This window comes from Girardinichthys multiradiatus, chromosome 12, assembly GCF_021462225.1.
Source record: "Girardinichthys multiradiatus isolate DD_20200921_A chromosome 12, DD_fGirMul_XY1, whole genome shotgun sequence".
Lineage (NCBI taxonomy): Eukaryota > Metazoa > Chordata > Actinopteri > Cyprinodontiformes > Goodeidae > Girardinichthys > Girardinichthys multiradiatus.
In genome coordinates this window covers 43,998,683-44,009,455 of record NC_061805.1, presented here as the reverse complement: position 1 = coordinate 44,009,455, position 10,773 = coordinate 43,998,683, and the positions used below count along the sequence as shown (strand labels likewise).

The window sequence follows — 10,773 nt, the reverse complement described above, 5'->3', positions numbered from 1 at the left end:
TAGAAATAACCTAAAACAGAAAAAGTTTAGTTTATTTATTTTAGAGAGAAAAACAGAAAGACTTGAACCACTTTATTTTTTGTAGTTTTCACCAAGCTCAGACTCATTTCTGTTTCAAGTCGTCGCCGTCTTGGCATTTCATGACATCCTGAGTCTTGGCATCATACATATTTCACTTGTATATATACAGAATAAAAGGTAAATGTAGGAATGTGAAAGTCAGACTTTCATAAGTGCATGATACTCTGTTAAAACATGGAGAGTTAAAACTTTATCACAATGTTTTCTTTAGTTTTCTTGTGTGGCACTACATTTCTACTCTGCAGACTGGTGCTGGATGCAGGGAAACGTGGGAACAGAAGCATTCCTTGATTTTAGGCAGGAGGGATTTACAGCACCTGGATACACATCCTGTATTTAATAGTAAACCTAACTGCTTACTTCAAGTTCAAGTCTTTCATTCTCTTCTGTATTTTTGGGTGGCATTTTTTTTTTTTTTATCAAACTCAGCTTTTTGACTGGGTTAAAAATAAGCATGTGTTGCATTATGTATAAATGGTTTTTTGGATTCATTGGACTTGAATTTTACAGCAGCTACATGGTGGGATTTGGACACATGTATCAAAGTAACAACAGTGACTCTCTTTCCATCTTCTTCAAAACAAAAGGTAAACAGAACTCTAACACTTGTCCTGGTCCGAATGCAACAAGGGATCAGCTAAGTTGACTGTAAATTGAGAAAGGGAAATCAGTTATTTGTTAGCCTTGGTCATCAGGACCACTTGCTACATTGACTTGGACTGCTGCCTGGTTTGGTCAGTGGCAGAAGCCTCATCTCTGCTCCCAGATCCAGGACTCATCCTGTGGTAGAGCTCTTGCACTGTGCCCAGGGTTTCCCCCATGTCCTCTGGGTATCGTGTCTGCAATTCTTCATTGGCAACGTAGTAGGTTTCTGCAAACTCTGAGAAGTAGCGGCCCACCTCTGGGTGCCCAATCTCAAGAGGAGCTGAGTGGGGCTCCAGGTTCTCTGAGGAATAACAAGAAACACATGTGACTACAATGTTACTTTGGGTAAATACCTTAAGGTTTTTTAGGCAATATAGCTTTACTGCAAAAAGGAATGAGCAACAGAAGTTTACCAAATCTAAAGTACCTCAACTGCTTTTAGAAACAGAGCCTGCAGGTAAATGCTGAGGTGTTGAAAATGGCAAAGATAACAAGTACAAATAATGAAGTTATGCAGAGGCAGGGTGGGAGAGTTTGCAAAGAGGGGGATGTTCAATTTTGGCACATAGGGAAGAAATTTAAGAAAAGTTGTCAAAAAGGTAACACTGAAACAACCCCTGATAATTTTAGCACACTTTGCTCCATTCAGAATAAAACCAGAAGTCACTCTGTCCAGTTTAATGTAACTCAAATTATATGAATCAATCTAATATTGGCTTAGGAATGACATTTACTGTGCAGTACATACAGATGCAGAAAACAGTGTTGGCATCCTCTGGAAAAGATGTGAAATTAGCCTTCAAAAGAATTCATCACTAATTCCATTAGCATAATCTTACACTTACAGTCCAGTCTATAAATTGAGTACATTAACAGGATAAAAAAAGGAAATATCTGATGGCATCCTTTCAGTAATCAAATGTAAATAAAGCATTCTTTTAGATTTATGTTCTATTTTTTAAATTGATTAGAGCTTCATGTCCTTAACATAAAAATGACACGATGTAGCGGCGCCATTTCTTCTAGCAACTGACCAATAGGCTGGACAAGGATCCAATTTTAACTTGCACCCACTCACAGTAAGCCGGATGGTAGGTGAGGTTAAAAACAAGGAAATATCCAAAGCTCACTGTTAGAGAAGTGCAGCAAAGAGCGACATCTTTGTCCATAATGACTATTAGATACTGTTTACACCTCAGCTCTCTTCAGACGTCCTCAAAGGGCAATTGGTTTTGCAGTAAGTAAAAACAAACAAAACAAAAGTAAAACCAAAAGTGCCTGTTGCACAAATAGAACATAAAGAAACAAATACTCTGAAATACAATGATCAAGGTGATCTATACATACATAATGACAGAAGTATTTCCATTTTCCATTCTGTTGTTACATGAAAAGGTGCATGTCTGGTTTGTGAGCGGCTCCTCTTTGTAACCTGCAACTCTTGCAGGTTATTTGAGCAAAGCTGGCTCCCCTCTGCTCATCAGGAGCAGAGCATCAATTCTGGGAAAAGAGCTCCTGGGCCATTTGGCAGTGTGAGGGCTGTCAGGGTTGGTGGTAAAGTTTTGTAGCACATTCTATTGTTTTGTCCTCTTGGTGGCAAAGAGGAAAGTGCTTTGTTGATTATGTTTTTTTGAATTTTCTTGATATGGCTTGGCAGTTTAGATTATGATCTTTAAGTTATTTGAAGTAACATCTTGGAGTAAAGTTTTTTAAAAACAAGGACATTATAAGTAAAAAACTAAAATTCATTTTTGGCAGGAATATGATGCAACATATGGCCAAATTAAGACAGAACATCACCTTCCTCTATTACTTAAATGGTACCCAGCCCTAAATCCTACAGAAAACCTGCAGGGTGAGATGACATCATAAGAGGGGACCTAGGACTCTGGACAATCTGGAGGGTTCAGGTAAAGAGGAACCCTCAGAGATCCCTCTCTCTGTATGCTTTTGAGAAATTATAGGAAAATACTACAAACTGTCTGTCCTGTTGGTAAAAGCAACTGAAATTAAAACTTTGATAATTAAAAAGAAAACTAGTTTTAGATTATAGTACTACACCAACAGATTAATTGGTTTACGGCTTTTTGATCCTATTTTTACCAGGAGTGCCCACAAATGTAAGAGCCTGTTTCATTCTCAAATTCTGCTAAAAAAAATCTTCGTTTTTTAATTTACTGACTTTCTTTTTGTTCCCCTCCACCAACTCATTTTTAACAATAACACTGTTTATATGTTTATTTATATAATTTGCACCAGTGAGATCAAATGCTCCTCGTTGGCAGATCTTTCACCGCCTAAAACCAGTCTGTGGATCGTCACAATGAGCCCCCTGCTGGTGGATATGAGGCATACCCTGAGCTGCATAGCGACACGTCCCGTCCTGTACCAACACATTGTAGAAAGGTTGGTTAGCTCCACTGGACAACTGGTGGACCCTCATGGTGGTGATCCACTCCTGGCTCATGGTGCATTTCGGGTCCCAGCCGTAAATCACACAGTTATAGCCCGACCTAGAAGAGATTCAGTAAACAAGTGTTATGCGTTAGAAACATCAAGGTAATTGGTTCTGTCTGCATTATATTTCAGAGGAACTTACCGCTTATGCTTCATAATAAGGCCGACTGAATACTGGACCTCCAGGTGTTCTGGAGCGTTGCGCCTCTTCACCTCAGGAGTAACCGGATGCTTCTTGTGCTGGATGTGCTCCAGTGTGTGCTGCACCAGGTAACCCACAGCTCCATGCTGGGAAGGGTCCAAAGCCTGAATGTGCTGCAGGATGTCTAACACCTGGGAGCAAGATTAAGGAAAATGGGATTCTGTTCAAGTGGTTAACTTGCAGAGTAGCACAATGTTACATATTAAAATAATATACAAGAGCAATATAGGGGTTTTATTTATACAGGACTTTCTCACTTTACCTTAAAGTAGAAAACAGTCATTCAAAAATTTTTAATAAGAGTGGTCTAAAAGCAGATTTGTTTTTAAAGACATCTTGCTCAAGTCTGACCTTTTCTGGCCAGATTCCTAGGTGGAAGTACAGGCGTGCCTGCAGCAGCAAGTACTGAACGTTATCTGGATTAATGGTGAGGTAGAGATCCAGTGAGTCCCTCAGCAGCTGGTAAGATTTCTCATTGCCTTCCCTGATGGAAAACACACAGTGCAAATGATGCAACTTAAACAGAAGATCCACTTCCTTTATTCCATTTAGTTTTAGCAGACACTGGATAGGGTCTAAGATTTTATTCTGTTTTAATCCCAGCAAAGCAACTTATACTATTGCTGGATGACAACAGTAGAGCCCTGCAGAAGATATCGAGGGTAGCTGAGAAGGCCATCAGTTTCTCTGGTCTCTGTCCAGGATCTGTTAAAATGAACTTTACATATTTCACTTATTTGATATTTTTCTTCATTTGTGTTTTATTTGTCTTGTTTGCTTGTGTGCTGATAGTTATACAATGAAATGACAATAAATAGAATTGCATCAAAAAAGACTAATTGAAAGACTTATTTAAGATGTCTGGACCCGTAAAATAATCTTGCATCAGCCATCCTTTATCTATCCATGGGCTCAGCTTCGCTTACCCTCTTTTCCCGATGTTGAGCAGGTTCCCCACCATCCTGAGCAACACTTCTGTGGTGCTAATGGCACTGTAGTAGTCTGCCGTCACCTGGTGGCCAATGAGGTACTCGCATTCCTTGGCCTTCAGCTGCTTGCCTTTCCCAAAGGCATCGATGTAGACAAAGTCATAGATGTCCTCACTCCTACAGGTGAGATGTTCTGTTAAACTTATGTGGGCATCTATTGTGTAGCTGAAAATATACTGATCTAGTTACACTTCAGAACAGACATTTTGTACTTGTTAATGCAAGTAAAATATTTTTGGTAATATGTTACAGTGAGAACAACAAGAAATGAGCTAAATGCAAAAAAAAAAAAACATATTCTACAAAAATTACAGATTTCTCCAGATTGCAGATTTTTGTAGAAGAGGCAATTATAAATAATTTCAGAACATGTTTCATCATTAAATGAACATATATCCCGTATTATTTTACTAAAAAACAATTCTGTTAGAGGCAAAAAACTACCAAAAACGTTTAAATACCTGACTACATCCTAAACTAATGCCCTGTTGAAGCACAACTTTATTCAATGTCAGCATTCAGTCTTCTTGGGTATACACCTGCCATTACTATTAATAAATCTGATTAACCAGAGATAAATTTAAGCTGTTTTATTAGGATTTTATTTACATTTGCATATTTGCGTTCTGTAGCTAAAGCCCATATTGTACAAAGGCATCAGTCAAGTGGATTTAAAAAAATCAACAGTATTTTATATTTACCACCACAGTATTTATTTAAATAAAGAAAACATAGGAGAAAGGTGATGTAAAACTGTAAAACTGGATGATTTTTCAAAGCTGAAAGCAACACTAAAGGAGCTACAGGAATTTCCGGTTTCTGCATTTTTTTGTTTTTGTCTTCTACTGTGACAAGAATCTCCTGTATTCTCCATTTATTTAGACTACGGAGTAGGGTTGTGATAGAGAATTATTTTCTCAAATAAATAAATAAATAAAAGCCTGGTTGAAATTCAGAACATTTGGTAACAATTTTTAAAGGCACACAGCACACCACTAAAATAACAACATAACCACAGTGAAATGTGTTGATGGCATCATCATGACTTGGGGTAACTTTCCTTCAGATGGAACCGTAGATTTTGTCAGGGTGGAAAAAACCATGAACAATTCTAAATACCAGTGAACTTTGACCATAAACCTTCAGGTGTTTGTTTATTTTTTGGCACCGCTTTAAGGCCAAGCATACATCCAAATCGCCAAACGAATAGCTTCATCAGAAGCTTTAACCCTAACCCTCACAAGGTCGAGACACAATTTAGAACTAAACCTACAGAGAATTTATGTTGGTTTACCTGAAGAGATGTCCTCACAATCTGACAACTTTTGTAAGAGTGGGCAAATATTGCCAAGTCAAGATGTGGGATAGTAATTGACTTACTAAAGAAGACCAAATGATGAAACTGAGGGTGTGCCCACTTATATAACCACGATTATCCAGCTTTGTTCATGTATATCTCTCCTTCTAAAACATTTGTTTGATTTTCTGTTGAATTTTACAAGATATATGTCACATTAAAAGGTGAATTTTGAAATAATTTTCGGTCTCATTTTTTTTTACATTACAAAAACCTGCATTTTAACAGGGGTACGTAGGCTTATGATGTCCACTTTATATCCTTTTTGTGAAGGTCTGACATGGTATTCAGTTAATTGGAGCTAACAGTTGATTTACTTACAATAAATGGTAAGAAAGGCTACATGATGCAAATTTAAATATTTGGATATATTTTAAGGTTTTTCAGCTGTTTCCTAATAATCAGCAGCAGATTTGTTTAAACATGATTGTAATGAGAAGTAAGCTGAACCAAGAATGCTTTTAATCTAGAAGCAGTGTTGAAAGGCTCTTTTTTAAAAAAGGTAAAAATAACTTCAAATATTAATGAAATACGCAATTTTTAAATTCTGGATATTTTCTTTATCTGATTTCTTTAAATTATTAATAATCAAGGCAGCACAGATTTATAACATCACAGCCAAAAAAAAAAAAAAGACCAAAATCAATTACTCTATTCAAAAAAGATCTACAGTCATTAAATAAAACTAATTGATCAAATTTAATATAAGCTCCAGAAGAGGTAAGCAGCACTGGAACATGGCACAGAAATAATTAATAATTAATCTCCAACGGTACAATTTCTACATATGATTACATGTATATTAAGAGAATAAAAGTGGCAATGGAGAAATACATAACCAGGATAGTGATTGATGATTAATTTTAGGCTACTGTGGTAATCTATGTGACTGGTGGGAATGTGTGTGTCAATGAGGAAGCCATACCCTCTTGGTCTCTGGCACCAGCGCAACAGGAAGTGGTTGGGGAAGTTGACAGGCTCCAGCTGAACGCCCAGCTTTCGGGCCAGTGTCATGTAAAGGACAGAGAGGCTTATGGGGATACCTGTCCGCCGAAGTAGCACCTGAGTAAAACAGGAGATAAGGTGAAAATATATCAGAATTACTTATTAGAAGCATTTATTTATCAGCTGGGGCCTACCTGATGGATGTAAGAGTTGAGCGGGTTGTAGTAGTCACACTCATTGCCTTTGTACTGAAGCTGCTCGTACAAAACGGCGTTCATGGCCCACAACACCTGCCTCTGGAGCTCAAAGTCCTCAATCACACAGTCACCTTCACACACAAATTTAAGCATCAAAACTTTGTTGTTTCAACTTTCGCTCAGGCACTCAGGCTTTAAACTTCTACTCGTAATATATTTTGAAGGAAACATTCCTAGGCGAAGAACAAAAAAAAAGCAAAATACAAACAATCTTTGGATCAAACAAAGGAAAGCATTTTATTGTTTTTTTTCTTCCTGAAACACCTACTGTTAGTGACCCGAAGGCTGGGATGAGACGGGTTGTTGATTCTCAGCATCTTCTTTGCTTTTTCTGCCATATTATCTATTTGTTCTGAAATGGATTCCAGTGTAATGTCAGCCAGTGGGTTACAATACTGGTCCACCAGCACAGCACCTAACAGAGCAAAAGCAACCCACAGAAGACATGTTTTCTTCTTATTTGCTTTGGCTTGGTTTTCAAAAGGTGATTAAAACTCAAAAAAATTATTTCCAAGCTCTGAACTAATTAGAAAGAAACTATTTGGGTTTTTATCAAACAAATTGCATGTTTTCAGTCAGTTTCAATGTATGTATTTTATGAATCTTTCACTTGTTGATGTTCATGTTTCCAGGCACCTGGTTCAGGGAAAGAAAACGGGCCCACAGCATCACAGTTCCTCCCCTGTACTTTACAGCAGGCATGATGTGCTTTTTCACATATTAATCCTTTGGCTTACACCAGTTCAACCTGGAGTTTTTCATAGCTGAACAGATTAATCTTGGTCTCAGCTGTCCAACATACATGGTTACTATTAAAATTGTACTAAGCATTATCAAACTCCACACCTATTGTTTGAGTGGCCAGTTCACTCACACAATAACAAAACTTTAAAGTTATGAATAAGAAGCCTTTGTGTACAAAAGTAATCCGGTTCTGATGTTCCATGAAGTAGTTATAACTATTTCACTTTTAATTTAGGAAATGTTACAACCAAAAACAGAAAAAAACTTGCCAACGTGTTACAACCCTGACAATGAGTAATATTAATAAAGTAATGGCCAGCACTGATGGTTACCTTCTAAAGCTGACTGCTGCTCTGCAGGTTTTTCCAGGAAGGTCTTCAGACTCCTCAGGATGTTCTGCTGCCTCAGGAAGTAAAGGATTTTTTTTGCATAGTATTTCAGGGTCAAGCTTTTCCTGGAAGAAGGTGGACAGACATAAACACTCACCTCATAAATAAGTGATGCAACACTGTTTTGTCTAATCAGATATTAAAAATGACTATTTAAATCAACATCCAGCCCCACTGATGGTTGAAACCTATCTGTGGTGTGTGTGTTGCTCTCACCTCTTCTCTGAGTTGAGTATGAAGAGGAGCTCATCTTCACTGAAGTGCTCTGGCATCCCGAGTGACTCGATCTCTGCAAAGCTGTCTCCAAGCACCTGGCCAACGCATGGCTGAGTTACAAGATCTCTGGGTTAGTTTGCAACACAGCAGGGTCACATTATTGCACAAACATACACTCACTCTCCACACACACATTCCTTCCAATTAGGCATGAGCCGGTGTGAGATTCTCAAGATATGATAACCTTTAGGAAAAATAGCACAGTTTCACTGTAGCATGTTAATTAGACAAAAAACAATTAACTAAAATTTACAGCATGATTTATCTGCTTTTATTTCAAATAGAAAAGTAAAAAGTATTCCCACTGTTGACAAATAATCTAAAATATTGACAGTTATAATAATGTCATCTATAACATTTCTGGATTCTTATTTTCATGGATATTTAAGCAAAAATATAGAACACCAGCTATATGTAGATGTAGTTTTCGTGTGTTTATTGCTTGTATTTTATAATAATAATAATAATAACAATAATAATAAAAGAAGAAGAAAGTGTCAGAATAGCATTTCTAAAATTTTTTGCCAGTAAAAATACCCCTTAGAAGTTAGGTAAACATAAGGACCTTTAAAATGTTGAAAACCCCCAAAATGTAATACGTTTTAGAAACATTCAGGGTAAAGGTGCTTTAAAACATTGAGATGTTTTTGGTAATAAAAAGTTAATATAATATTTTTTAGTTTCTTGGATATTTTGTGGAGGTTTTTGCCCATTGGGGACAAATGCATTAGAACATTAGAATAGCTCTTAAGTTTAACAAAAAGGATGATTAGTGCTTTGGTTTTCACTCCATGACGGCCCATGTTTTTTGCAACCTGGAATACTTCCAGTCAAATTTGTCTATCTAGTAAACTAGTGCAGGGGCCTACTTTTTACCAGCTGACCAACAAATGTGTAGCAACAGTTGGGGAGGGGCCGCACTGTGCACTTTTATGCTCCATACAGCTGCAGAAACTTCAGTCACTGACTTTAAACAATTGTAACAGTATTACAGAAATTTTTAGCAGAGTTGAAACTTTTTAAAACCTTATTATTTATATTAATATGGGTAACCGGCCCATACCTACTTCGAGGTCACATCAGCATCAATGATGCTGCATTATGCCACATGTTGCATCACACTCTGTAAGTCATAATGATCTTATTACTTAATAACAAGGTGATTACTTACAACTTCTGTGAAGAATCGTTTTGAGATTGATTCCACTGTCCTTCGTATCTGTATACCAACTCTATGCCGGGTTATGTATTCCCTAAGCCAGTCACAGCTCTCATTTTGCCGGTAAAACCTCTGCAGTCTTGGCCATCTGTCAGTGAATGAAGCAAATTTGTTATTTCAGCAACTTCTTTTTCTTTGAAGCAGGGTAAATCAGTCTCTGAAACGTCTGTTCATCCTGCTGCAGTGGATTTCTCCCCTACAGAAAGAACGGATTCTGCCAGACCCATTGAAGGACTACATATATCATTCAAGGTCAACCAAATTCATTTTAGGGACTGTGCAAAAACCAGAATGTATTTATCAATTATTATTGAAAACCTTTTTCTTACGAACTTCATAGATCTCTACGGTCATAATGCTTCGCACGAGAAACGAGAAATTTGGTGCATCAGCAAAATGACAGCTTCCTGCGAGTTCGCAGTAAACGAGCCCACCTTCAAAGCAGAATGAGGGTTTGGTGATCCTAAACCATGCAATTCTGAATAACACTAGGGTTGTTTTCACGAATTACTTCCGAGGAGAAGAGTCCGCATAAAAATGAGCTAAAAATATTTGCAGCACCTGATTTTGTACTGGTGTTCCCAGACCTTTCCCCTTGCATGGCAGACGTCTTGCAGCCGTTTGCAGCAGCATGAAACGTTACAAACGTCGACATGTTTGAGGACAGGGAAGCACAGAATATGCTCAAGCAACTCAGTCGGCAGGTCGGTCAGTTTTTTGGTTTGGGGCTCGTAAATGATCCCGTTCAAACTCGACTGCTCCGCTCTGGCTACAGACGTCGCCATTTTTACTGTTTACCCCAATTACCTCATTGCTGTAGCCCCGCCCCATTATGGCGCAGGGGGCCTGGCTATGGGTGGGGCATATGGCGTGTACTGCATTATGATTGGTAGGTCGATCAGAAAGGAAGGGGGGCTAGAAAAGTAATGCTGCCTTCATTGTCCTTTTGAAATCAGTATTTTTTTGTTGATTTGTGTGCAAATATTCCTACATATTACATAATTTCTATACTATTTGAAAATAACAATCATTTTAAAGATTTTTTTCAGAACATGACAAAACAGGAAGACGAAAAGCAAAACTTGCAAATTTGAAATCTCGTTGCCTTATAGTAGCCACGCAACTATGAATACCAGTCTTAGTTTATTCAAACCCACTGCAACATACACAATAAATAAATAAATAATAATTAATATAGACATGTTATATCAG

The 10,773-nt window shown here is 37.6% G+C and overlaps 1 protein-coding gene across 1 annotated transcript; it reads right to left on the bottom strand.

The window, feature by feature from the left end:
* Window positions 1-20: 20 nt before the first annotated feature.
* Window positions 21-10,378, bottom strand: fbxo21 (F-box protein 21). Its single transcript, XM_047381131.1, has 12 exons — window positions 10,123-10,378; window positions 9,514-9,649; window positions 8,283-8,392; window positions 8,010-8,131; window positions 7,202-7,348; window positions 6,871-7,004; window positions 6,657-6,793; window positions 4,312-4,491; window positions 3,737-3,869; window positions 3,326-3,516; window positions 3,082-3,239; window positions 21-1,027 (listed from the first exon to the last, which is right to left on the bottom strand). The coding sequence occupies exons 1-12, from the start codon at window positions 10,344-10,346 to the stop codon at window positions 786-788; spliced, it is 1,914 nt and encodes a 637-aa protein (XP_047237087.1). The 5' UTR covers window positions 10,347-10,378; the 3' UTR covers window positions 21-785.
* Between the last annotated feature and the right edge of the window lie 395 nt (window positions 10,379-10,773).

What these genes read in the sequence shown, in the direction of transcription:
- fbxo21 (XM_047381131.1), bottom strand. Translation starts at nt 10,346, where the DNA reads ATGGCGACGTCTGTAGCCAGAGCGGAGCAGTCGAGTTTGAACGGGATC. An exon ending in TAGGAATCTGGCCAGAAAAG is followed by an intron (nt 3,517 to 3,736) that starts GTCAGACTTGAG and finishes TCTTGCTCCCAG; the next exon opens with GTGTTAGACATCCTGCAGCA. An exon ending in CTTATTATGAAGCATAAGCG is followed by an intron (nt 3,240 to 3,325) that starts GTAAGTTCCTCT and finishes AATCTCTTCTAG; the next exon opens with GTCGGGCTATAACTGTGTGA.